The sequence below is a fragment of the Hibiscus syriacus genome, unplaced genomic scaffold (assembly GCF_006381635.1).
Source record: "Hibiscus syriacus cultivar Baekdansim isolate YM2019G1 unplaced genomic scaffold, ASM638163v2 tig00110195_pilon, whole genome shotgun sequence".
Lineage (NCBI taxonomy): Eukaryota > Viridiplantae > Streptophyta > Magnoliopsida > Malvales > Malvaceae > Hibiscus > Hibiscus syriacus.
The window spans coordinates 635,141-661,327 of record NW_024062621.1 but is presented as its reverse complement, the minus strand read 5'-3'; the positions used below and the strand labels follow the sequence as shown (position 1 = coordinate 661,327).

General features: G+C 33.7%; 4 protein-coding genes and 2 pseudogenes across 6 annotated transcripts; 3 read left to right on the top strand and 3 right to left on the bottom strand.

The window, feature by feature from the left end:
* Positions 1 to 1,148: 1,148 nt before the first annotated feature.
* LOC120218043 (ras-related protein RABA5e-like) lies at positions 1,149 to 1,484 on the bottom strand. The gene has a single exon (XM_039215039.1). It carries the CDS (start codon positions 1,482 to 1,484, stop codon positions 1,149 to 1,151), a length of 336 nt encoding a protein of 111 aa, XP_039070970.1.
* A 1,869-nt stretch (positions 1,485 to 3,353) lies between these two features.
* Positions 3,354 to 10,677, top strand: LOC120218180 (30S ribosomal protein S1-like). Of its 3 annotated transcripts, XM_039215149.1 has the most exons (11): positions 3,354 to 3,697; positions 3,866 to 4,025; positions 4,515 to 4,576; positions 4,718 to 4,877; positions 4,970 to 5,090; positions 5,329 to 5,410; positions 5,525 to 5,628; positions 5,711 to 5,789; positions 5,901 to 5,951; positions 6,039 to 6,171; positions 10,666 to 10,677. In XM_039215149.1, exons 1-10 carry the CDS (start codon positions 3,377 to 3,379, stop codon positions 6,120 to 6,122), a joined length of 1,224 nt encoding a protein of 407 aa, XP_039071080.1. In that variant the 5' UTR covers positions 3,354 to 3,376; the 3' UTR covers positions 6,123 to 6,171; positions 10,666 to 10,677. The 3 variants fall into 3 exon arrangements, with proteins under 3 accessions (XP_039071080.1, XP_039071079.1, XP_039071081.1); XM_039215148.1 differs by lacking the exon at positions 10,666 to 10,677 and having other exon boundaries at positions 6,039 to 6,271; XM_039215150.1 differs by lacking the exons at positions 5,711 to 5,789; positions 5,901 to 5,951; positions 10,666 to 10,677 and having other exon boundaries at positions 6,039 to 6,271.
* Positions 6,814 to 10,062, top strand: LOC120218178 (wall-associated receptor kinase-like 5). Its single transcript, XM_039215147.1, has 3 exons — positions 6,814 to 7,636; positions 7,713 to 8,552; positions 8,636 to 10,062. Exons 1-3 carry the CDS (start codon positions 6,871 to 6,873, stop codon positions 10,018 to 10,020), a joined length of 2,991 nt encoding a protein of 996 aa, XP_039071078.1. The 5' UTR covers positions 6,814 to 6,870; the 3' UTR covers positions 10,021 to 10,062.
* Positions 10,678 to 10,852: 175 nt separating the features above from the next.
* LOC120218042 (wall-associated receptor kinase-like 5) lies at positions 10,853 to 14,196 on the bottom strand. The gene is made up of 4 exons (XM_039215038.1): positions 13,479 to 14,196; positions 12,535 to 13,416; positions 12,185 to 12,370; positions 10,853 to 12,063 (listed from the first exon to the last, which is right to left on the bottom strand). The coding sequence occupies exons 1-4, from the start codon at positions 14,194 to 14,196 to the stop codon at positions 10,865 to 10,867; spliced, it is 2,985 nt and encodes a 994-aa protein (XP_039070969.1). The 3' UTR covers positions 10,853 to 10,864.
* Positions 14,197 to 14,838: 642 nt separating this feature from the next.
* On the bottom strand, positions 14,839 to 15,964 carry LOC120218041 (annotated as a pseudogene).
* Positions 15,965 to 16,903: 939 nt separating this feature from the next.
* Positions 16,904 to 20,149, top strand: LOC120218040 (annotated as a pseudogene).
* Positions 20,150 to 26,187: the final 6,038 nt, after the last annotated feature.

Genomic DNA, 26,187 nt, shown 5'->3' with positions numbered 1-26,187 from the left:
AATTGATTAGTTCTAAAAAAAAAAATGAAATATTATATCTATTCGTTACTATCGTGCAGGTATAATCTTCTTTCTCAAGGATAACTTTTAGATTTATTTTATGAACCGCCAAATTTCAGATAGAGAGATAATTTAATCCATTAGTCGTAAAGAAGTGCTTTACAAAGAGTTGCAAACCCTATCTCTAACCCCTAAAATAGCTTAGCCCACAATTATAATAAACTCATTGTTTAATTTGTGGCTCAAACACACCAATTTATTTATTTATTTTATATATTAATAGCATAATTATAGGTCAAAAGTAGAGTTTCTTATAGTTTCCTTACATTCATGAATCTTTGTAAATCTTTTATATATATATATATATATATATCAGCTTAAACTATAGAAGAGAGGCTATGGAATCGCACAATATAAGGTGATTTGTTTGCATAAAATCTAATAAAATGAACATGTCAAAGAGTTTTGCAAGTGGTGAACTTAGTTAATTGTAATGAATTATTTTTTTTAATTTTTAATTAACATCATCATTAGAAATTGTAGGAGTTCAAAATTATACTAAAATTCTGCTTATGATTATATATGAAATATTGTAGTATCTCTCCTTTTCTTTGGAGGGATCATTTAAAGGAAATTATCATATTACGAGACAATTAATGTAACAAAAAGGTTAGATTATAATAACTTACACAAAACGTGTCAAAAGCATACTTTTCTTGGTCTAGTCATAATTTATTCCCAATACTAAAAGGAAAATTTACTTATATAAATTAAAATAACTAAAAAATAAACATGGATTGAGTAGCTGCGTAATTTGTAATAATAAAAACCCAAAATATTCAATTGACGATGATTAAAGTGAAAAAGAAGTTGTTTTGCACCTCACAAGAATATTCGATTGGGACCACCAGATCAGACAAAACATGTAATTACAAAACTAATCGCAAACTTCAATAAAAAAAATTAAGATGTCTGTCCGTGTTTCTGGTGGGCTTGTACCAATAAGAGTTTGGGTCAAAACCATGGGCCCTTTTCCTGCAATTAAACCAATTCGTTTTTAATAACTCTATATTGCATATTTGCATACTGGAACAAGACATTTGGACACCCTTCGATATTTCATGATTTTCATCGAAGAGAAACATAAACTATGAAGAACAGCATGAATACTTGGTCTTAGACTGCTTCAACTCATCATCATTCACAAGGCTCACCATACTGTTAGTTAACTCGGCTTTGTACGAATCCGAACTCAACACTCTCCTGCTCACATTGTTGTAGATCTCTCGGATAACGATCTCGAATGCAGCCTCGACAATGGTCGAATCGAGCGCGGACGTCTCAGTGAAGAACAATCCTTCGGATTTCGCCAACCTTTTACCTTCGTCCAAGCTGACTTCTCTTGTGCTTTTCAAATCGCATTTGTTCCGTACCAGCATCCTTGCCACCGTTGTACATGAATGGGCTGACAAATTTTGATCCATCGTAATCATAGTTCCCAGTGACGATTAAAAACTTAAAAATAGAGTTTAAAATTTTAATATTCTATTTTATAAGAAATGTGTGTATGTAAATTTCTTTATTTTTTTCATTTCCCTTAATATATTGTACTAAATTTAATATTTTTTCCCCAAAATAATAGGTATGCAATTGAACTCCATCAAAGCCATATACATTTGCCCCTAATAGTTTCATTGAAAAGCAAATGAAACAAATGACATTTTTCGTAATTTGAACAAGATAATGATAAGTAATTATAAATTAAGAAAAAGAAATTAGAATAAACACACATCATATGAGAAAACGTTAGTAGAGAAAACACTTCGGTAAACTATATAAATAATCATTAATATTTGAATAATTTTTTTATTTTAAAAAATAATTTAATCATAACGTTATTGATTTATAATAAATTGATCAATTGACTATTAACCGTTATTGGTCTAGTCTAATATAATATAACAGTCGCTAACTGCCCTTCAATTATTAAATGAATTAAACTAATTCCTATACTCGTAAAAAGGTAAAATAAATGTTGTTTTTCTACAAAGTCGATATTTTACATGTTACAAAATGCTAATTATCGTTTAAAAATGTCAATATTTTTATAAATTTAATAATTCAATAAATAATTAAATATAATTATTTAATTGTTTTACGAGTACATGGATTAAATTAATCCATTTTATAGAAGAGTTAATATGAAATAGTCCCTATAATAAAGGGATTATATTGTCTTATTTAGAATCCATCAAACAATATGGGCTTAAAGCAAAAACATGTGAACAAAGTATATTTAAAATTAAATTTTTGGTGTTAATAAAGATTTTTTTTGTTTGTAAAAAATAGGTGTCTAACGATTATAACGTTATATTTTTAGGTGCATAAACAGTAATACCGTTAAATTTGACTGTTAAGTGACACATATTACGTTTATAAAATTTTAAATTTTTATTTAAATTAAAAAACTTAAAGCTTAAAATTTATTTTTAAAAGACTCAAAATTTTATAAAATTATAATAAGAACTCAAAATCTCTTAAAATCTTATTTTTAATCCAGTAACACCGTCAACCACCACCAACGCCGTCAATCGACCGAACAACCAACATTGTTCGACCGTACAACCACCCAATGACTAAAACCACTTATTTTTTGACCAATCGAATATCCAATGGTTGTGTAAACACAAGATTTTCGTGATCGGTTGAAAGGGGTTCTCCATCTGTAATCATCGCACGAAGCATGGGGTCCAATCGATGGAGGTTTGGGCAGATACATGTTGTCGGGTTACGATCGATTGGTGGCGTTTGTGGCGGCCAACTGTGGTAATTGATTGAAATTAGAGTTTTTTTAAGATTTTGGGTTTTTTTATAAATTCAAAAAATAATAGGTTTTTAAAATACATTTTAATTTTAATTTTTTAAAAAATAAATTTTTATTTGTCTAACATGTGTTAAATAACGGTACTTTTTAACAGTTGTTGCAAACCACACACCTAAAAGTATAACATAAAAAAGTTAGACATCTAAAAGTATAACGTAAAAAATATTAGACATCTAAAAATATAACGGATAAAACATTAAACACCTACTTTTAACAAAAAAAATCTTTAAACACATAAAATTAACTTTAAATATAGTTTAGATATTGTAGATATTATTTTATAATTATCTTATTATAATATATAATATATAATATATATATTGGCTCATTTAATAATAGATGGATTATATATGGATTTCAGGAGTGAATGGATGTGTGTGGGCATGGAAATGACACATAGCTCCAAAAGCTGATCATAGAGATCCCTTCCAACTTAAACAAATATACAAATTATCATCCCATCTTTGTTCAACCATCTATTTTTTTTTCACAATGCCTGCATTCTGTGCAACATTTGGCTCAGTTTCTTTCCTTTCTCATCTCTTCAATCCTGATGTCTCCTCTTTCTCTCGTTTCCTAAATCACACAAAGCTCTCCAATTTGTACTCTAAACCTTCTCTTATCAGGAGATCCCCATCATCATCATCATCATCATCTTCATCATCATCATCTTCATCATCATTGTGTAATCTCAAAGTCTCTGCTTCATCGGCATCATCCAATACCAAAATCGATAACTCTCAACAACCTGAAGCTGCCGTCACCGCAGTTCTTGACAATTATGTACCCACTGATGACATCAAACCAGCACGGGTGTGTTTTTATGCCACTTTTTCCCTTTTTAAAAAAAATGTATTTTGATTTTTTTGACAGCATAATTTTGGACTAATAAAAGAAAGCATTTTTTTTGTAAATTGTTCCAAGTTCAGTGCTTCAATACTTGTATATACAATCTAATACTTAGTCCCTGCAAAGAAGTAGAGGTCTGCTGATTGGAAGGCTGCCAGGGCATATTTGCACAGTGGTTTCATCTATGGGGGTAGAGTTGAAGGATTTAATGGTGGAGGCTTGCTGGTTCGCTTCTATTCTCTTGTGGGGTTTCTCCCTTTTCCTCAGCTGAGCCCTTCACATTCATGTATAGGTACTATCTTTGTTGCTGCTCTGAATACGGTTATGAGTTTTAAGCTTCCGAGTCTCAAAATTTCCAATCTTTTGACATTTTTGCATATAGATTACGTAACATGGGAAATTAGTAAATTGTATGTTTGCAAATGTGGATTTTGGAGTTGAAAAATGTTCATTCCATTCAAGTAAGGTATAGGGGAAAGAGTTGCAAATGTTTGAATTCGAATCTCGAACCTGTTTGATGCTGCCTTCTATGAATCAATTGAGATAAGCTATGGGTTCAGTTAGCCTTTATAGTCTTGACATAGATTTGGTATCAAGTTTCTTCCAAACTCAAGTGATTTCTTCTCCCATTCCTTTTCGCCTGTGGCCATCGTGCATGAACTTAAATGCAACAGGTTTCCTCTGGTTTTATTTATATTTTCTGTCTTTTCTATGAAATACAAGTTTATGGTAACACTGAAACCTAATCTATTACATTTTTTCATGACAACATATGCTGTAGAACCCAGCAAAACTATCCATCAGATTGCCAAAGGTCTTGTTGGTTCGATTCTTTCTGTGAAGGTAATGCTTCTTTCGTAGTGTTTATGTTCTTCTTTCATCTCATAAAAGACATTAGTTCATAAGTTTTATAAGCGAATGTTTTACTTGTTCCATTTTCCCCTTTGATTTTAGTAATTTGAGTATCTCATCTTACTACTTTAGGTAATCCAAGCTGAAGAAGAGAGCAGGAAATTGATATTCTCAGAAAAGGAAGCCGTATGGACAAAGTTCTCTACCAGAATTCATGTAGGGGATATTTTCGAAGGAAAGGTCGGTTCTGTCGAAGATTATGGCGCCTTTGTTCACTTGCGCTTTCCTGACGGTATTTAGGGTTTCTGATTTATATAGCTCTTGAGTTTCATTAGGCCTTTGCATTTCACAAACCTTATTACCGTTGCCTTACATCTGATGCAGGAGTGTATTATCTCACTGGCCTAGTTCATGTCTCGGAGGTTTCCTGGGATTTAGTTCAAGATGTTAGAGACATCTTGACTGAGGGGGATGATGTTCGAGTGAAGGTTATTAATATTGATAGGTGAGTTTGCTCAGCTTCTAGTGTTAACTACATTATTGAACAAATATCCGGACGTAGGTATGAGAGAATATGACCTTTATGTATCTTCCAAATACATTGAAAAGCTTACAAAACAATTGAACATACCCGTATGGGGCACATACCTGATTATTCAAGGCTTTTCTTGTCCCTGTTTGTTGATCGAATGACATTTTCTTTAGTGCCACTTGAACCTAAATTTCATTGAGATTTTATGCAGGGCTAAATCAAGGATTACTCTATCAATCAAACAGTTGGAGGAAGATCCTCTGTTGGAAACATTGGACAAAGTGATTCCCCAGGTTTGTGATATGAAGTTGTGATCAATGATCTTCGATTCGGGTATCAATTTCAAATTCATTGAGATGAAGTAGAGAAGAAGTTTCATTGGTTAATAATGGTTTTAAACTTCTCAGGATGGTTCAGCTGATTTCGATTCCTTGACCGCTAGCAAGAATAGTACCATCGAACCGCTTCCGGGGCTTGACGTGATATTTAAAGAGCTTCTGCAGGAAGATGGGTATGGTTTCATTTCTTTATTTGGATTGCTACTTGATAAATAATGCAGATACTTAGTCTGCGACATCCATCTTCTGTTCCAGTATAAATGATGTACGGATTAGTCGACAAGGGTTCGAAAAACGGGTAGTCTCTCAAGATTTGCAGCTTTGGCTTTCAAATGTAAGTTGCTTGGACACATTTGTGTTCAACATTTGTATCTTCAAAAGCTTCAATTCTTTTTAGTATATATATTTAGAGGAGTATATCTCTTTGTCAATCATCCGGTTGCAGGCACCACCTAGTGACAATATGTTCACCCTCCTAGCTCGTGCAGGAAGACAAGTAATCCGTCGTTAATCCGTTGTATGATCTTTCAGTTCGTTCGCATTAATTTTTTCGCAATTCCATTGAATCTTATTTGTCATTCAGGTTCAGGAGATCCAACTGGCAACATCCCTTGATCAAGAAGATATCAAGAAGGCTTTACAACGAGTGCTGGAACGTGTTCCTTGATTCGATTTTTCGCTGCAACGCTGGTTTATCGTTTCTGGTTATCTATCCAGTTTTATGATTTCTTACTGGTTTTAAAGTTTATCTTGTACAAAAAGTTACAGGACTGGAGGACATACTCAAATCTATAAATGTTAATAGTTTATATCACATACATTTATCTAGGGACGGATGCATGAATTTATGCCAAATCACACAATATACAAGAACTATCAACAATAATCCCCATGCTAAACCACACAATATACAAGAACTATCAACAATAATTCCCATACGATTTAACCCGTCTTTGGTAGCAAGACGATTCAAAATAGCAAGCTAAGAAATAATTAAATGTTGGGGATTAATTTTGATGTTATAATTTTTTTAATAAACGTCAATTTTGCTGTAGTGTGGACTCGCTTCTAGAAACCTTTGCTGAAAATTCCAGTGAGGGAAATGAAGAAGAGATATTTTTCATTACTATTGACTTGGATATTTCTTGACAAAATAGAAGATCATTTAGGGGGTCATGTTGGATTTCCTTCAATGGAAGGGTGAAGGGTCCAACACGGCAGAAGCATTCTTTGTTGTTGTGAAGGGTCCAACACGGCAGAAGCATTCTTTGTTAGTGTCGAACAGATGAAGAGGTAAGAAATTTCTTTGAACCTTAATTTTTCTCCACCCAAATCCCAGTGGAGGCTATTTATTTACCGACTCAGAATGACCCAGCAAAACCACAATCGAAGGTGGGAGAAATCGTTGAGAGAGAATGGACGTTGGCTTGGTGTTTTGCTTCATCCTGCAGCTTCCATGGCTAATACCAGCAGCTAACTCTGATTGTTATGAAACATGCGGGAACGTTCAGATTCTATACCCATTCGGAATAACAAGAGGTTGCTATGCCTATAACAATCCCTGGTTTAGAGTAACTTGCAACGAAACCTCTAATGGCCGAAAGCCTTTCATCAGTCGCATCAATCTGGAGCTACTCGATTCGTTTTCGGCTAACGGGAATGGCGTCGTCTTTGTCAACAATCCGGTAACTTATCTAAATTGTGGGGATAAAAGAAACAATGGCAGCACCACTTCTCCTTCAAGTGTCAACCTACAAGGTTCTCCATTTTTCTTCTCCAGTAGATTCAATCGATTCGGGTCGGTAGGTTGCGGCAACTTCGCTGCTGTTTTTCGCAACAATCAAACTAATCCGATCTCTAGCTGCCTGCAGAAAAGCTGTGGCTACGTGGCTTCTAAGTTACATGGCTGCCATGCCAGGTTTTCTGAAAATATTACTTTCTATACAGCAAGCATGACGGAGGTCATTAGTGCTGCAGGGAGCAACAGCTGCATATCTGCTTTCATATTCAGCACTCAAAGTTCTCTTTACGCATCGTATTATTATTCAGACGGATTGGATCCTGTGTCCGGTCACTACAGATTACAACGATCGGATTCAGGACTTGAATTTCCTGATAATATCAGCATCGATACAACTCATGTTCGGGCAGCGTTGGAGTGGAATCCCTGCGATTTGGAAGGTCACAATTTACTATCATCACTTTACTAACATCCCTGCGATATAAATGAATTCATGCTTTTGTTCTTGCTATGCAGACGTTCTGTGCCAAGAATTAAAACGAGCTGAAAACCGACGTCAACTGGTTCAATCGCCAACTCTGCCTTTAACTTTCAAGTATGGATGTATTGAAAGATGCGGGAACATTAGTATTCCATTCCCATTTGGAATCGAAGTTGGCTGTTACATCAATCACTGGTTCAGAGTAACTTGCAACGAAACCATTGACGGGCCAAGGCTGTTCATAAGTAGGATCAATCTGCAATTACTGGATGTTTCCTTTTCCGAAGGCATAGTTGTCGTCAACAATTCGCTACCTTATTTCAATTGCCACCACCTAGGTCGAGAAACTGATGTGGTTGGTATCAACCTAACGGGCACCCCTTTTCTCTTCTCTGATGTCTTCAACATATTCGTGTCTGTAGGTTGCGGTAACTTGGCTACTTTTCATCGTAGTCCAACTGATTTTCCTTTTAGTTGGTGTGTTCAACCCCTTTGTCACGATATCGTGACCTTTGAAGATAGATGCTATGCGGACGTTCCTCCCGGTCACAGTTCTTTTGCTGCAAACATGATACAGATATCTCCTACTAATGGCGACAATAGATCATGTGAATCTGCTTTTATTGTCGACAAACGTTATTCTGATTCACTCAAGATGATATTTCCATTCCGCAACGACACGAGTAAATGGACTCAGGCACCCTTTCCCGTAACACTGGTATGGGGCACCCAAAAGCGCGGGCCTTGTGAGTTGAGAGAAGGTTCAAACATCTCATGTCGCTCTGATGGTGCATATTGTTGGACAAGCTTGAGTGAAATTCATCTATGTGTTTGCTCCTCAAATCCCTCTGATGATTCTGTTGATGTATGCCAAGGTACCTTTTCTTAGGCTTCAATTTTTAAGCAATAGCATGTACTATTTAGATCTAAGTTCAATATATTCTTTCATGAATGACAGAAACAGGAAAATGTCATGATTCAACATATAAGTACTGTCATATGTTCTGTTTGAATGCTCCCGGCATCGATTGTTTGTCATTGTGTCCGATCGGATATAAACACATCCAAGACACGTGCATGCCCATACATCCAAGTATCGAAACAGAATCAAATTCTCAAAATTCGCCGATCATCATAGGTTGCATAACTAGTTTTGGGACAGTATTTGTGCTACTTGGTACATGGCATTTGCATAAACTTCTAAAAAGAAGAAATGATATCAAGCTGAAGCAGAAATACTTTAAGAGGAACGGAGGTTTACTACTGCAACAACAATGGTCTGGCAATGAAAGTAATGTTGAGAAGATAAAGTTGTTTACTTCAAAAGAATTGGAGAAGGCAACAGATTACTATAACGAGAATCGAATTCTCGGTCGAGGCGGCCAAGGAATTGTTTACAAGGGAATGTTGATGAATGGTAGCATTGTGGCAATCAAAAAGTCTAAATCGGTGGAAGAGAAGATATTAGATGAAAGGAAGCTTGATCAGTTCATCAATGAGGTGATGATTTTATCAAAAATTAACCATAGAAACGTGGTTAAGCTTTTAGGATGTTGCCTAGAGACAAAAGTCCCTTTGTTGGTGTATGAATTCATCCCAAATGGGACACTCTATCATCTCATACATGAGCCAAATGAAGAGTTTCCATTGACATGGGAAATGCGTTTACGAATTGCAATTGAAATCGCAAATGCTCTGTCCTACTTACATTCAGCTGCTTCCGTCCCTATTTATCATCGAGACATCAAATCCAGCAACATACTTTTGGATGATAAATACAAAGCAAAAGTGTCGGATTTCGGAGCTTCGATATCGGTTGCACTCGAGCAAACTCATGTAACCACTCGAGTACAAGGGACTTTTGGATATCTGGATCCGGAGTATTTTCGATCAAGCAAATTTACAGAAAAGAGTGATGTATATAGTTTCGGAGTAGTTCTTGTTGAACTCGTGACAGGACAAAAACCCATCTCTTCAAGTGAATCAGATGAAGTGGTGAGAAGCTTGGTAAACTTTTTTCTGCACTCAATGGAGGAAGATTCTTTACTTGACATTATTGATCCGATGATAATGAAAGCTGATGAAGAAGAAGATATCATAGCGGTTGCTAAGCTAGCAAAGAGATGCTTGAATCTCAATGGAAAGAAAAGGCCAACAATGAAACAAGTGGCATTGGAGCTGGAGTTGATTAGATCATCAGAAGAAGCTAATGCAATTCAACAAACTGCAGATGAAGATTCTGATACAGACGACACGATCGAAGCTTCAGGTATTGCTTCCTGTTCAACGTCTGGTTCAATGATAAAAGATGGTATAACTTTGACATTAGATGCGTACCTTTAATTAGTTTGGAACTCTACTTGTTAAACGTTATTTCAGCTCATTCTTAATTTCAAGTTCCACTCCTTATGCAAGCTCTTGAATGCATATCTAAGACTAGTATGTCTGCCTATGACAGTGATCAATATAAATAAGAATGTAGATTTTTTGTACTTACTAGAGAAAAGATGCCACAATTGCAACATTATTTGGGTATATAATTGGTTATGTTGATACTTATACAGTAATTAAGTTCTTGTCGACATTAATTTTAAAAGTACAGGAGTTTAAGATATAATTTCAAATTCAATGAAACATTCAAACTCATCAAAAATCATTTCTTTACAAGTTTTCACTTCTTCCATGAAACCTCTTAAAGTATATTTATTCAACAATGATTGTTGATCGAATCCAAGTTTTGTCCAACTTTACTTACAACTGTATCACCACGAGCAATATCATGCACATGATCTTCATTATCAATGATGATTATATATTTTTCTCTTCATTGGTTAGAGTTATTTCTACGACTGTATTTTCATGCTCGACATATCATTCTTGAATGATGTCCTAAAAATCTTACGAACCAAGTAGACCATTCATTTCTATTCTCCAATTTTATAACTCACAAATTTTATTACAAGGATAACCATAAAATACAAGTGCAAGAGTTTTTACAATATACTAGATGGTGCTAGTTTACACAAACCCTTAAAACTTTACTAGCTTACTTGACTCAATTTTTCTAACACAATTACATTCAACTCATACATTACACCACACACATATATATATATATATATATATATATATATAGAGAGAGAGAGAGAGAGAGAGAGAGAGAGAGAGAGAACTTAACTAACTAGAACTATGCATCTAATGCCAAAGTTACACTACCATTTAGACCTGAACCAGAAGTTGAACATGAAGTGATACCCGAAGCTTGGTTAATGTCATCTATATCAGAATCTTCATCTGCACTTTGTTGAATGACATTAGGTTCTTCTGATGATCTAATCCATTCTAGCTCCAATGCAACTTGTCTCATTGTGGGTCTTTTCTTTCCATTAAGATTCAAGCATCTCTTTGCTAGCTTAGCAGTTGCTACAATCTTTTCTTTAGGACCATCATTCTTTACCATTGGATCTACAATGTCCAGTAAGGAATTCTCCCTCATTGATTGTAGAAAAAAGTTTACCAAGCTTCTCACCACTTCTTCTGATTGACTCGAAGAGATGGGTTTCTGTCCCGTTATAAGTTCAACAATAACGACTCCAAAACTATACACATCGCTCTTTTCTGTAAATTGGCTTGATCGAAAATACTCTGGATCTAAATATCCGAAAGTTCCTTGAACTCGAGTGGTTACATGAGTTTGTTCAAGTGCAACTGATCTTGAAGTTCCGAAATCAGACACTTTTGCTTTGTATTTATCATCCAAAAGTATGTTGCTAGATTTGATGTCTCGATGATAAATAGGGACGGAAGCAGCTGAATGTAAGTAGGACAAAGCATTTGCAACTTCAATTGCAATTCGTAATCGCATTTCCCACGTCAAAGGGAACTCTTCACTTGGCACATGTATGAGATGATAAAGTGTTCCGTTTGGGACAAACTCGTACACCAGCAAAGGGAGTTTTGTCTCAAGGCAACATCCTAAAAGCTTGACAACATTTCTATGGTTAACTTGTGATAAAATTATCACCTCATTGATGAATTGTTCAAGTTTCATTTCGTCATGTATCTTCTCGTCCCCCAAGCTGGGTTTTTTAATTGCCACAATACTTCCATCCGTTAACATTCCTTTGTAAACGATGCCTTGGCCGCCTCGACCAAGGATTCGGTTCTCGTTATAATAATCCGTCGCCTTTTCCAACTCACTTGAAGAAAACAATTTTAATTTTGCAACATTACCTTCATTGTTGGACAGTCGTTGTTGCAGTAGTAAGCCTCCGTTCCTTTTAAAGTACTTCTGCTTCTGCTTGATATCTTTTCTTCTTTCTAATCGTTTGTGCAAATGCCAAGTACCTAGTAGCACAAATATTGTCCCAATGCTTGCGCTGCAACCTGTGTAGTGTATGAGAAACATAATTTACTACAACAAAATGGAAAATTTGTACCTATAAGAAAGTGAATTATCATCTCTCGAGATGACTAATTGATAAAAAAAGGCAAATATAATGCGCACCTACGATGATCGGCAAATTATGTGATCTTTTACGTTCTTTTGCAACGATACTTGGACTAATGGGCTTGCACATATCTTCGATGTATTCATATCCAACCGGACATGACGATGAACAGTTGCTGTCTGGAGCATTGAAGCAAAGCATATGACAGTACTTATACTTTAAATCTTGACATTTACCTGATTCTGTCATTTACGAAATGAATGAAATAGAGTTAGATCCATATAATGCCTGTTGTTTGAGACTTGTGCCGGTACGATATATTGGAGAAATTATTTTATGATTCATGTTCATTACGCTATGTCGTTATTCATGGTAAATAAGGTTCATGTAATAATTGTTTTGATACCTTGGCATACATCATCAGAATCAACATAGGGATCCGTGGTGCAAACACATAGATGCGTTTGGCTTATGCTTGTCCAACAATATTCACCATCGGAGCGACAAAAGATGTTCGAGCCTTCTCTCAACTCACACAGCCCACGTATATGTGTTCCCCATTGAAGAGTTGTGGGAACGTGCAACAAAGTTCGGTTATTTGTTTCGTTTCCGTACGGGATCATCTTCTCTAGAGAATCTATGTAACGTTCGTCGACAATGAAAGCAGATCCGCAAGGCCTATCGTTGCCATGACTAGGATAGATCGTTGTCACGGTTACAGCAACGGAAGTAAGACCAGGAGGAATATCCGAGGAGCAACTCAATTTGGCAGCAACGTCAGTACCGCAACGGGATTGCAGACAATAACCATGATCAGGATTATCATCAGTCGAATTACTAAGAAAAGTAGCATATCCACAACCAAAAGACACGAATCTGTTGAAGACATCCGAGAATAGAAAGGGGGTGCCTGTTAGGTTGAGTCTAAACACATTAGTTTCTCGATCTTCATCGAGGCAATCAAAATAAGTGATTGGATTGTCGACGACAGCAACGCGTTCATAGAACGAAACCTCCAGTAACTGCAGATTGATGCTACTTATGAATGGCTTCGGCCCATCGATGGTTTTGTTGCAAGTTACTCTGAACGCGTTATTCATGTAACAGCCAACTTTAATTCCAAATGGAAATGGAATCTCAACATTCCCACATGTTTCAATACAGCCACCCTCGTAAGGTAAGGGAAGAGCCGGCGATTGAACCAATGGAGGCGTGTAACGTCGGCGTTCTGCTTGTTCTACTTCTTGGCACAGCTCGGCTTCATTGCAAGAAGAAAAACACCAAATACCTACTTAATAAATAATCATAAACTAAGAAATCAATAGCAAAGAGATGATTGTGAAAGGTTACCTTCCAAATCACATTTGATCGGATTCCACTCCAGAGTTGCAGGAACATGAGTCGTATGGATACTTATATTGTAGGGAAACAGAGGATCTAGATCCAATGATTTTAACCGGCTAGAATCGAACATGAAAGCAGATGTACATCTATTGGTCCCAGGACTAATGACCTCTATCATGCTTGCTGTATAGGAAGTGAGATTTTCTTTAATTAAGTCATGGCAGCCACCTAATTTAGTAGTCAGGTCACCACATCTTCGTTGTAGGCACGAGCCGAGGATCGGATCGGTTTGAATATTGCGAGAAACAAAGACTAAATTACCACAACCTACCGAACCGAATTCGTTAAATTTATTCGAGAAGAAGAAAGGAGTGCCGGTCAGGTTGACACTAACAGCAGAAGTGGTGCCATTGTTTCCTTTATCGCCGCAGTTTAGATAAGTTACGGGATTGTTGACCGAGATTACATTATCGTCCGGCCAAAATTTACCCAGTAGCTCCAGATTGATGCGACTGATGAAAGGCTTAAACCCATGCACGGTTTCATTGCAGGTTACACTAAACCAAGAACTGTTATAGCAACCAGGTTGGATTCCGAATGGGAAGGGAAGAGGAACATCCCCACATATCTCCTCACAAGTAGACGCTCGTGCTGCATTTGATGTTGCTGGTCGTATGAGCCATGGCAGGTGGAGGATGACGTAAAACACCATGCGGATGCCCATTCTCTCTTAACTTCTCTCAACGTGGTTTGTTATTGTAAAGTCGATAAATATATAGCCTGGAGTGGAGCAAACTCATGGTTCTAAGAAATTTCCTGCCGCTTTCCAGTTTAATTAAGTTATTGAAAATAAGCACGAACCAAACAAGTAAAAGAATTATTATTATTTATTGAGATATTAGGTTCATGCATCATGAATTCTATAAGTGTGACAATTCAATGTCAAATAGTTAGTTATCTATAAAATACTATCTTGTATTTACTCGAGGTTAATCAATATATATATATATATATATATATTTAAACCTTTAAATCAATATTCAACCTATACCCATGATTAAAAAAATTCAAATCAACAAAGAATGAACCAGAGTAGGGTTAAGGTCAACGAATTTCGGCCGTGTTGGATCCTTTCAACACAGGATTTTGTTTTTAGACATATAAAAGACACAATCTTTGGAATTCTATAACAGCACTGACGCAATTGACTTTAACTGTAAAATTTTAAATACAATATAAGAGTATGCTATGACATAAAAAATAATTAAAATAATTCTATTCAATATTAAAAAATAACAAGTTTACTTTTCAAGTTATAAAGACTCAAAAGGATTACATATCTTCCAAGTAATTCCCTCTCATAAATCTAGAAGTTAATACTTACTCCATATATCCATAAAGTCATATACTTTCCGAACCGATGGACAAGCTGATTCCCGGGTCCATTCGACAAGTCCGATCCGATTCCAGTAACATTGCATATAATAGAACCAAACGTTAGATAGGAAACAGTACTTGAAGCTTCGATTGTGTTATCTAGATCAGAATCTTCATCGCCACTTTCTTCAATGGCATTAGCTTCCTCTGACAATCTAATCCGTTCTAACTCCATTGCAACTTGTTTCATTGTAGGTCTCTTCTTTCGATTAAGATTCAAACATCTCTTTTTAGTGTAGCAAGCACTAAAATTTCTTCTTCTCGACCATCATTCATTACCAATGGATCAAGAATGTTGACAACGGAATTATCCTTCATTGAGAGTAGAAAAAAGTTTGCCAAGCTTGTCACTGCTTCCTCTGATTTACTTGAAGAGATGGGTTTTGTCCGGTTATAAGCTCAACAAGAACAACTCCGAACTATATATGTCACTCTTTTCCGTAAATCGACTTGATCTAAAATACTCTGGAGCCAAATATCCGAATGTTCCTTGCACTCGAGTGGTTACATGAGTCTGCTCTAGTGCAATTGATCTCGAAACTCCGAAATCCGATACCTTTGCTCTATATTTATCATCCAACAATATGTTGCTAGATTTGACGTCTCGATGATAGATTGGAAGAGAAGTAGCTGAATGTAGATAGGATAAAGCATTGACGACTTCAATTGAAATTCGTATACGCATTTCCCATGTCAATGGTAATTCTTCATTAGGCTCATGTATGAGATGAGAGAGTGATCCATTTGGGATGAACTCATACACTACCAAAGGGACTTCTGTCTCTAGACAACACCCTAAAAGCTTAACCACATTTCTATGGTTAATTTGTGATAAAAGTAACACCTCATTAATGAACTGTTGAAGCTCCTTCTCATCTAATTTATTCTTTTCCACCATTTTGGACTTTTTAATAGCCACAATCCTTCCCTCTATCAACATTCCTTTATAAACAGTTCCTTGACCATCTCGATCGAGAATTCGATTCTCGTTATAGTAATCCGTCGCCTTTTCCAACTCTTCCGAAGCAAAGATGTCCTTCATTGTTGGACAACTGTTGCTGGAGAAGCAAGCCTCCATCCTTTTAATGTGTTTTTGCTTCGACTTGATTTTCTTTCTTCTTTCTAGTACTTCAAAGTATTCTCTCCATTGATTATTTAGGGATTTAAACCCTAACCCAAAATCCCCCTTAAACTAGGTTTCACACTTTAGAATAGGGTAAATTACGTGTTTAATATCCAAACTATCACGTTATTTCATTTTGATCATCCAACTATATTTGTTTTCATAATCATACCTAATGTTATATTTTGGTTTCATTTTGATCACCCACTGTTAAAAATTTAACAAAATTGTTGGTGTGACAGGTTTTTTTATTTTTTCAATAATAATGTGGCATTATCTTATAATGACACATCGGCATCACCATTAATTGTTTCATGACAGATGATCAAAATGAAACTAAAACTAAACGTTAGACATAATTCTGAAAAATTATTTGACTGACCAAAACAAAACAAAAATGATATTTAATATATTAAACTTGTAGTTTACCCTTATATTCCGAGTTTTTGGGACACAGCCCCACCCACACACATGTTAATAAAGACGGTATTTTTTGAATTAGTAGTGACGGTTGTTGGAATAGTATGGGGAATAGCAAAATGTTGTAACCAAGGTTTTTAAAATATAAAAAATTGTCAGGAATCTTTGGGAAAAAACTATCAACTATCAACTTTCAAAATTTCATATAATTTATGTTTTTTTATATGTTAAGCAACTTTGTTGACTTTTGTTGGATGAGTGGGTGCAGCACGCCAGAAATTCATAGGCTCTGACCCTACTCGAGCACATGCTTTGTTGGCGTGAAAATTAATTAGTGGTAAACCAGGCCAAACCGCGAAAGAGCTAAGAAATTTCTTTGAACCGAAGATTAGATCCAGTCCAGGCTATATGTTTATTGACTTAGAATGACCAAGCAAAGGAATAAGAGAGAATGGGAGTTGGTTTTGTGCTAATTTACTTCATCCTGCACCTACCATGGCTGAACCGAGCAGCCACTTCTGATTGTAATGAATATTGTGGGGATGTTGAAATTCGATTTCCATTTGGAATCAAACGGGATTGCTATCACAATCCGTGATTCAGTGTAACTTGCAAAGAAACCGCTAACGGACCAAAGCCTTTCATTCGTAGCATTAATCTGGAGTTACTTGGTTCGCCTCTCTATGGCGACAACGCCATCATCGTCAACAGTCCAGTAACTTATCTAAAGTGTGGCCGTAAAGGAAACAATGGCACAAGGCTCTCCGTTTTTCTTTTCTAGTGGATTCAACCTATTCGGGTCAGTAGGTTGCGGAAATTTGGTCACTCTTTTTCGCAAAAATGCAACTACTCCAATCTCTCTAGCTGCCTGCAGGAAAGCTGTATCGGCCTGGCTTCTATGTTAGGTAGCTGCAATGCTACAATTTCTGGAAATTTCACATCCTATACAGCAAGCATGACTGAGATGATTAATCCCGGGAGCAATGGATGCACAACTGCTTTCCTATACAGCGAACAGCCATACCAAAGAGTGTATCCTGGGTCGAGTGGCGAGCAGTTACTCGACGGTATCAGCATCTACAGGACACATGTTCCAGCAGCGCTGGAGTGGAATCCATGTGATTCGGAAGGTCACCATTTACTAATAATCACTTCACTATTGATTTTCAATAATTTTACTTTAATCATTCTTATTAATTAATCAATCGGTGCTTTGTACTTCGTCTGTGTAGTCGCACTGTGCGATAAAATATTTATAGCGGAAGCACCTTGTTACATTCGTAGGGGCGATGATTGTGCTGAACGTTGTGGGAATGTTGATATCCCATACCCATTCGGAATAGGAGTCGGTTGTTACATGAATAAATGGTTTAGAGTAAGTTGCAAAGAAACTACTGTTGGTCCAAAGCCTTACATAACTGGCATCGGTCTGGAACTACTCAATGTTTCAATTTCGGAAGGTTCAGTTGTTGTCAACAATCCTGTTACTTACTCCAACTGCCTCAAAAGAGATGGACAGGCTAATGGCGTTAGTATCAACCTTACAGACACCCCCTTTTCCTTCTCAGCTTTCTACAACAGATTCATGTCTGTAGGTTGCGGTGGTTTGGCTACTTTTCTTGTAAGACCAACAGATGAATATCCTGTTGGTGCCTGCATGCAACCCATTTGTGATGATGAGACTTCTGACTCTTGCTGCACATCGGATATTTCTTGGGATATAAGATCCTTTGTGGTAAACATGAAAGAGATTTATGCTCATAACGCCGGCGGTAAATCGTGTAGATCTGCTTTCATGGCTGACCAGCGTTATCTTGAAATAACAAAACACCGGAATGTGGCTAGTAATTGGACGATGATGCACGCTCCCGTTACACTACAATGGGGCACGCAAGTACGCGGACTGTGTGATTGCAGGGATGATAAAGCGTTCTTAACCCTCAATGGTGAATACCGTTGGACAAACTTGAGCAAAAACTATCTTTGTGTTTGCACCTCTAATGCCTACGAATACATCTCTGCTGACGCATGCCAAGGTATATCGTATCAATTCAATTGCTTTATCATCTTTTCCATATGTTATTCAGTACATTTCTGGCTTCGCCCTAGTGCATTTTCATGACAATACTATAACATGTTGCATGGGGAAGTCTCTGTACAAAAGAAAAGAAAATATAAACTTTTTATTTGCTTTGATGTTTGATCAAACTTTATTTTATTCATTTCATAAATTATTACAGATCAATTAGATATATGTACCAAGGATTATAGGTACAGTTTTATGCTCTGTTTGAATGCATTTGGCAACAAGTGTTCATTATCATGTCCAGAAGGATATCAAGACTCGGGAGTTATGTGCAAGCCACTGACAAGGAAGTACAAAAAATCTCAGTATATGCCAATCGTTATAGGTGCGTGTTAACTTTTTGTCTTGCAGGATTAATTGCTTCATTAAACTTATGATATATATTAAGATTGCAATACTTTTACCACATTAAACTATACAGGTTGCAGCACAAGTTTGGGGACACTATTTGCGCTCATTGGTACATGGCATTTGCTAAAAGTATATGAAAGAAGAAAAAGCATCAAGTTGAAGCAAAAACACTTTAAAAGGAATGGGGGCTTACTTCTGCAACAACAATCGTCCACCAATGTTGAGAACGTGAGGCTATTTACTTCAAAAGAGTTAGAAAAGGCAACTGATTTCTTTAATGAGAATCGAATCCTTGGACATGGCGGTCAAGGAACTGTTTACAAAGGAATGCTAACAGATGGAAGCATTGTGGCTATTAAGAAATCTAACATGATGGATGTGAAGAACTCAGAAGAAACAAAGGTTAAACAGTTCATCAATGAGGTGATGCTTCTAACACAAGTTAACCATAGAAATGTGGTTAAACTTTTAGGATGTTGTCTAGAGACAAGAGTCCCTTTGTTGGTTTATGAGTTCATTCCAAATGGAACACTCTCTCATCTCATACATGAGCCTAATGAAGACTTCCCATTGACATGGGAAAAGCGTTTACGAATTGCAGTTGAAATTGCTAATGCATTATCCTATTTACATTATTCTGCTTCTGCCCCTATTTATCATCGAGACATCAAATCTAGCAACATACTTTTGGATGATAAATACAGAGAAAAAGTGTCGGATTTTGGAACTTCGAGATCGGTTGCACTTGAGCAAACCCATGTAACCACTCGAGTACAAGGGACTTTTGGATATTTGGATCCGGAGTATTTTAGATCAAGTAAATTTACAGAAAAAAGTGATGTATATAGTTTTGGAGTTGTTCTTGCTGAATTAATAACCGGACAAAAGCCCATCTCTTCAGATCAATCAGAGGAAGAAGTGAGAAGCTTGGTAAACCATTTTTTGCTCTCAATGAAGGGACATTCCTTACTGGACATTGTTGATCCAATGGTGATGAATGATGGTCATGAAGAAAAGATTGTAGCAGTTGCTAAGCTAGCAAAGAGATGTTTGAATCTTAATGGAAAGAAAAGACCCACAATGAAAGAAGTTGCTATGTTGTTGGAGGAGATTAGATCATCTGAAGAAGCTGATGCCATTGAACAAACTACCAATGAAGATTCCGATATCGATGACATGAACCAACCTTCGGGCACGGTTTCTTGTTCATTGTCCAGCTCTATTGAAAACGATAGTGTAACCTGGTCATTGGATGCATAATATATTTTTTACTTAGTTTCAAAAGTAATTCCTTTAGTGTGTTTTGTATGTAATTTTTCTCCTTTTTTTAGTTCACCTCATGCTTAACTTCAAGCTTCAACGATTTTGTCTTGATCACTTTCTTCATATCTATTTTTATTTTTTCTATTCGATTTTTCAAATCAAAACAGAGAGTTAACTCTAGATATTTATGGATCGATTTAAGGGTATTTCTCTCTCCCAAATTCTCCATAAACCCTAGAACTTCAAGATGGTGTGAAACTATTTGAGGTTTACAAAATATTTAAATCATAGAGTTAAATTTCATGTATAATTTTAATATTCTTACATTTAAAATGGATATACTTGAATTGTTAATTTGTATATTATTTTGAGAGTTAATTACAACATACATTCCTAAATTATGACTCTCATTCTAAATTAGTCTATAAAATTTTGAACATTCCAAATTTATCCTCAAACTATGACCCTTATTTTAAATTAGTCCCCAAACTTTTGAACATTCCAATAATACCCCCCTAAATCATTCAAAACTTCAAATTTTAAATTAAAATATTTAAAAGTTTGGGGATGAATTTGGTATATTCAAAAGTTTATGGACTAATTTAAAATAAAAGTATAATTTAAAGATGAAATTAGAATATTCAAAAGTTTATGGCTCAATTTAAAATGTGGATTATAATTTAGATACCTATGGTGCAATTAACTCTTATTTTGATTTCTAAAGTTGACACTATATAATAATACACTGTATGACAGTGTCTACTCTACTTATAATTTAAATAAAATCCATATTTATTCTATCGATAATATTACATAAACTCGAGTCATTAAGGAAATGTATCATTTCTAATTATAAGATCATTGTTTAAATTCATTAGTTTTTTTTTATTACAAAGTAGTTGCTTTTCTCTTATCCCAATCCTAATTATCACATTTTACTTTTCGGTCCAACAACCCATACAAGTTTAATTATCTAGTTGATATTTTTTTATTGATAAAGTGTTGAATATTTGATTTTAATAGAGATTCAATCATCAAAACTGCAAATAGAAAATTAGAGGGCACATAAAAAGACTATAATTTGATTAGGAATTATTATTTATTAATTCCTTTTTAAGTTTTTTTTAGTAAGAGCAATCCTAGACCATTGTTCATGGAACATTATTATTTTTTGTCCGTCAACTTAGCATGCTATCATATATTTATATAGATTTTACTAAAATTAATATTTTTTGTTTTATAGTTTTTTTTGGATACCTTTACCTTCGTACATACATACATATATACATACATACATAGTGTGAATGCAAGCTAGTACATGTTCAAAGTCTTCTAATCATTTAATGTTGCATGTTCATACCCCTCGCATATATGATGCTCAAACCTCATACCTCAATGAATAATAACAATTCTTTAACCACTAAGATCGTTTGGTTCGTACATTTATATAATAGTTGTATTGCTTTTATTATGTTATATTTTGTATCGTGTAATAGTATTATTTTTTAAAGTTGTCATATTTAATTAAAACATAATGATAAAATTTACAAACATCTCTTCCCTCTCATACAAATTTATCCATGTGACTAATATTTTATAGGTAAATTAGACCATAAGTCACTTTGCTATTAGTAAGTTACAATTGATTCATTATATTTCAAAAAGTTATAATCAAGTCAGTAATACTATAGTTGGTCATCATCTACAATGGTGCTAAACCTCAAATTTTATCATACAATTCCTTGGATCTAATTGTTTAATTCATTATTTGAGAATCTCTCAAAAATTTTAACTTTTTTGAACCTCAATCATTATTCTCCATTATTATATATGACATTTCGAGATATATTATCATTCACACCAATAATGACATTTTCACCTTTCAAGTGGTCGAATGAAAATTCAAATCTTATAAAAATGATTACCATCACAACAATGTGTAATAGAAAAATATTTTTTTTTCTAGTAACACCTTTTAAAGTCCTATTAATAAACACATGCAACGATTATGTATTTGGAGTCCTTTCTTTTATATAATTTTGGGGATTGAAGTCGTAACTTTGACTCAAATAAACAATAACATCGGAAATGATTGCCACCACTACTTCTTGAACACCGTAGGCCTTGAATTATTGATAGTGGCTCGAGACTCGACTCTAGTCCAATGGCATTTTGAGTCAATAACTAAACTTTGTTATTATTTATTTATAAAATAAAAATAACGAGTAAAATATGATCTCCGATTATATGATATTGTTTTGTTGAATCCTTCGACTATTAAAAATTATAAAATTATCCTTTCATTTATATTATATTAATTTGTTGAGTCTATTGACTATTAAAAGTTACAAAATGGTCTCCTAACTATTCATGTGTTCCAAACTAGTCTATTTCTATTAAAAAATTAACGGTCGTATGAGCTGAACATTAAACTACTAAATGTGATATGATAAAGTTTGATCCCAAAATCACAAACAACTATCATTTACTAGTCAACATGTTAACGTCAAACTTAGATTGTCGATGGACTCAACAAAACAATAACCAATAATCAAATAACTATTGTGTAACTTTTAATAATCGATAGATTTCATAAAAATAGTGTCTTATAGTTTGGAGATCCATTTTTACATTTAACCCTAAAATAATTAGAAATCCCAGCTTTTGAAAAGTAAAATCAGTGGCATTCTTCCATGGTCCTAGACTTTAATCTCCAGGTTCTGGCAACTCGCTAATCCCAAGCAGATTCTCAATTGATTTAATTTTACTTTTATCATCATTAAATCATGCGTCAAAACAAAAATATTTGTATATTAGTTTGACTGAACTTTAGTAGATCAGTCAAAGATTATCATTTTTATTGATTTTTAACCTAATTCTTTAATCTTTTTCTGATCACCATCAAAAGATGGAAATAATATTTTAAATGAATTTAAAGGATTTGTTTTTTTAATAAACTAATGTTTAAAATATTACTTCCCCTAATTCAACCTCTGATAGTAATGATTGAGTTTTTATTCTAAGAGGATGATCACAATGGGGTTTGACTGATTAATTGGACTGCAAATTTGGTTTTTGGGGTAGTTTTACATAGGAGTTTATATGTATGAAATTTAATGTTGGTATCGAGTCTAAAATAATGACGATTTTTTGTAGGTCGATAATAAACAGACATGATCATCGTATAATAGATTTCATCGGTGATGGAATTGACAACAATCAGATCAAAGAATAATAAGTTATTCGAATGATATAAAACTCTAGAGATTCCTAAGGACTTCGAAGGCCTCAATAGTTAAAGGATTGACAACAAAAACCCTGTCCTTACAGAAAATCTAGAGAAAATACAACAACTATAAATTTTTATTTTAAAACATGTCATAAATATCAATTGAATCTTAATTTGATAATGATTTTTATTTTTTCAATGTCTTAAAGTAGTTAATTACACATTTAGATAATTATGAAATTTGATTAGATTAATGCAGAGATTCATGAATATCCGGCTAAAGCAAAATATAAACCAAGTGTTTTTGGGATGGGGTGTTTTATATTTTGGCAAGCTATTCATTCAATCATTCAATTTTTATTATGTTTCTGTTTTAGTCATTCGATTTTAAAGTTTTTATTATTATTTTACAACTCAACTTCCAAATTTTGTTTTTGCCCCCAATCATTAAATTTCTAACGTTGTTTAAATATTTTAGGATAACTTTATACAAAAAGCCACAAATTCCTCTCAAACTCAGATTTTTTTTATTCCCTTTAATTCACTGGTGCTGGAGTATTTTCCTTCACATTGGAACTGCGGTGAGGTTGCATAGGAGAAGAAAATGGGTATATATCAATCCCATAATGATTAGGCGACAGAGATCACAAATCGAAGCAATATAACGTGAAGCTTTGATTTAAATTGGGTTGATTTCGAGGAATAGATAATTGAAAAGAAGAAAGATCAAAGAAAAGGAAACGTTCTGGTACCATTTACAACAAAAACGACGATTGAAAGCAACCGAACAACGATAGAGAAGGATGTCTACCATGAAGAAGAAGGGTAAAATGTTAGGTTAATTTCATAAATAAAAATGCCCAAAATGTATTGTTTTGTAAGTACTGCTACACAGCTAACGACTAGGTGAGAAAAAAACAAAAGTCAAAATTTGAGTGATAAAATAAGTTGAGTGATCAAAACAGAAAAAAAAAATATAAAAGTTGAGTGACTAAATGTATGGTTTACCCCTTCTATTTTCGGCCAATGATAAATTTAGTCTTATGCGTTTATATTTTTTTTATCAATTTAACCCTTTTTTAAAAGTTACATTTGATCATCAACCTTTCACAAGAAGTAAAATATACTTTTTATAATGAATATGCTAACTTTATTTATTTATTTTTTAATAGTCTAATATGATTATAAAATATTATATATTTAGAATTTTCTTAATTACCCTGTAAACTTCATATGTTAAATTTATTTTTTAATTTGACGTATAACATAAATAATGCATGTGGACCTGAATTACACATGAACTATCATAAAGACTCTCAAGTTAATACAATTAAAAATTCAATATTTTTGTCGATATTTCCATTAAGAATATGTAGTTAATTATGTTAGAAAGATTTTGGGTCAATTTTAACTAAAAAATAAGAATGTAATTAATAAAGGATGAGAATTAAATTTATCATTATTCATTTTAAAAAATTAAAAGTATACATACAATAATAATTACAATTATATATTTTCGACTAATGATAAATTTAGTCTTATGCGTTTATATATTTTTATCAATTTAACCCTTTGTAAAAGTTAAATTTGATCAACCTTTCACAAGAAGTCAAATATACTTTTTCATAATGAATATGCTAAATTTATTTATTTATTTTGAGTAGTTTAAGGTGATTATAAAATATTATTTTTATCAATTTAACCCTTTTTAAAAGTATGAGAATTAAATTTATCATTATTCATTTTAAAAAAATTAAAATATATACAATAATAATTACAATTATATATTTCGACTAATGATAAATTTAGTCTTATGCGTTTATATTTTATCAATTTAACCCTTTGTAAAAGTTAAATTTGATCAACCTTTCACAAGAAGTCAAATATACTTTTTCATAATGAATATGCTAAATTTATTTATTTATTTTGAGTAGTTTAAGGTGATTATAAAATATAATTTTTATCAATTTAACCCTTTTTAAAAGTTAAATTTGATCATCAACCTTTCACAAGAAGTCAAATATACTTTTTTATAATGAATATGCTAAATTTATTTATTTATTTTGAGTAGTTTAAGGTGATTATAAAATATTATTTGTTTAGAATTTTCTTAATCAATTGATAATATACATACCCTATAAACTTTATCTGTTAAATTTATTTTTTAATTTGACATGTAAGATAAATAATGCATGTCGATCTGAATTACAGATGAACTATCATAAAGACTCTCAAGTCAACACTATTAAAAATTCAATATTTTTGTCGATATTTCCATTAAGAATATGTAGTTAATTCTGTTAAAAAGATTTTGGGTCAAATTTAACTTAAAAAAAATAAGAATGTAATTAATAAAGGATATAAAGGATGAAAATTAAATTTATCATTATTCATTTAAAAAAAATAAAAGTATACATACAATAATAATTACAGTTATAGATATTCAACAATCAAATTGTTATACTTATAATCAAGTAGTATAAAGTAAATATGATTAACAACAAAAAGTTATTCAAATTTAAATTTAAATAAAACTTACATATAAATAATTAAGAAAATCATATGTAATTCACATTACATTACATTCGACCTTTATATTTTTTAAATAATCTAGGGTGATTGTAATATAATATATGTTCACAATATTTCTTAATCATTAATAATACGCACACATCATACAAACGTAGGTACTAGAACCCAAAACTTTTAGAGATAACAACATTCACTTTAATCACCAATGCTATCTAATGTGTTTTATTTATTTATTTATTTATTTTTGATAGAATCGAACTTAAAATTTTGAATA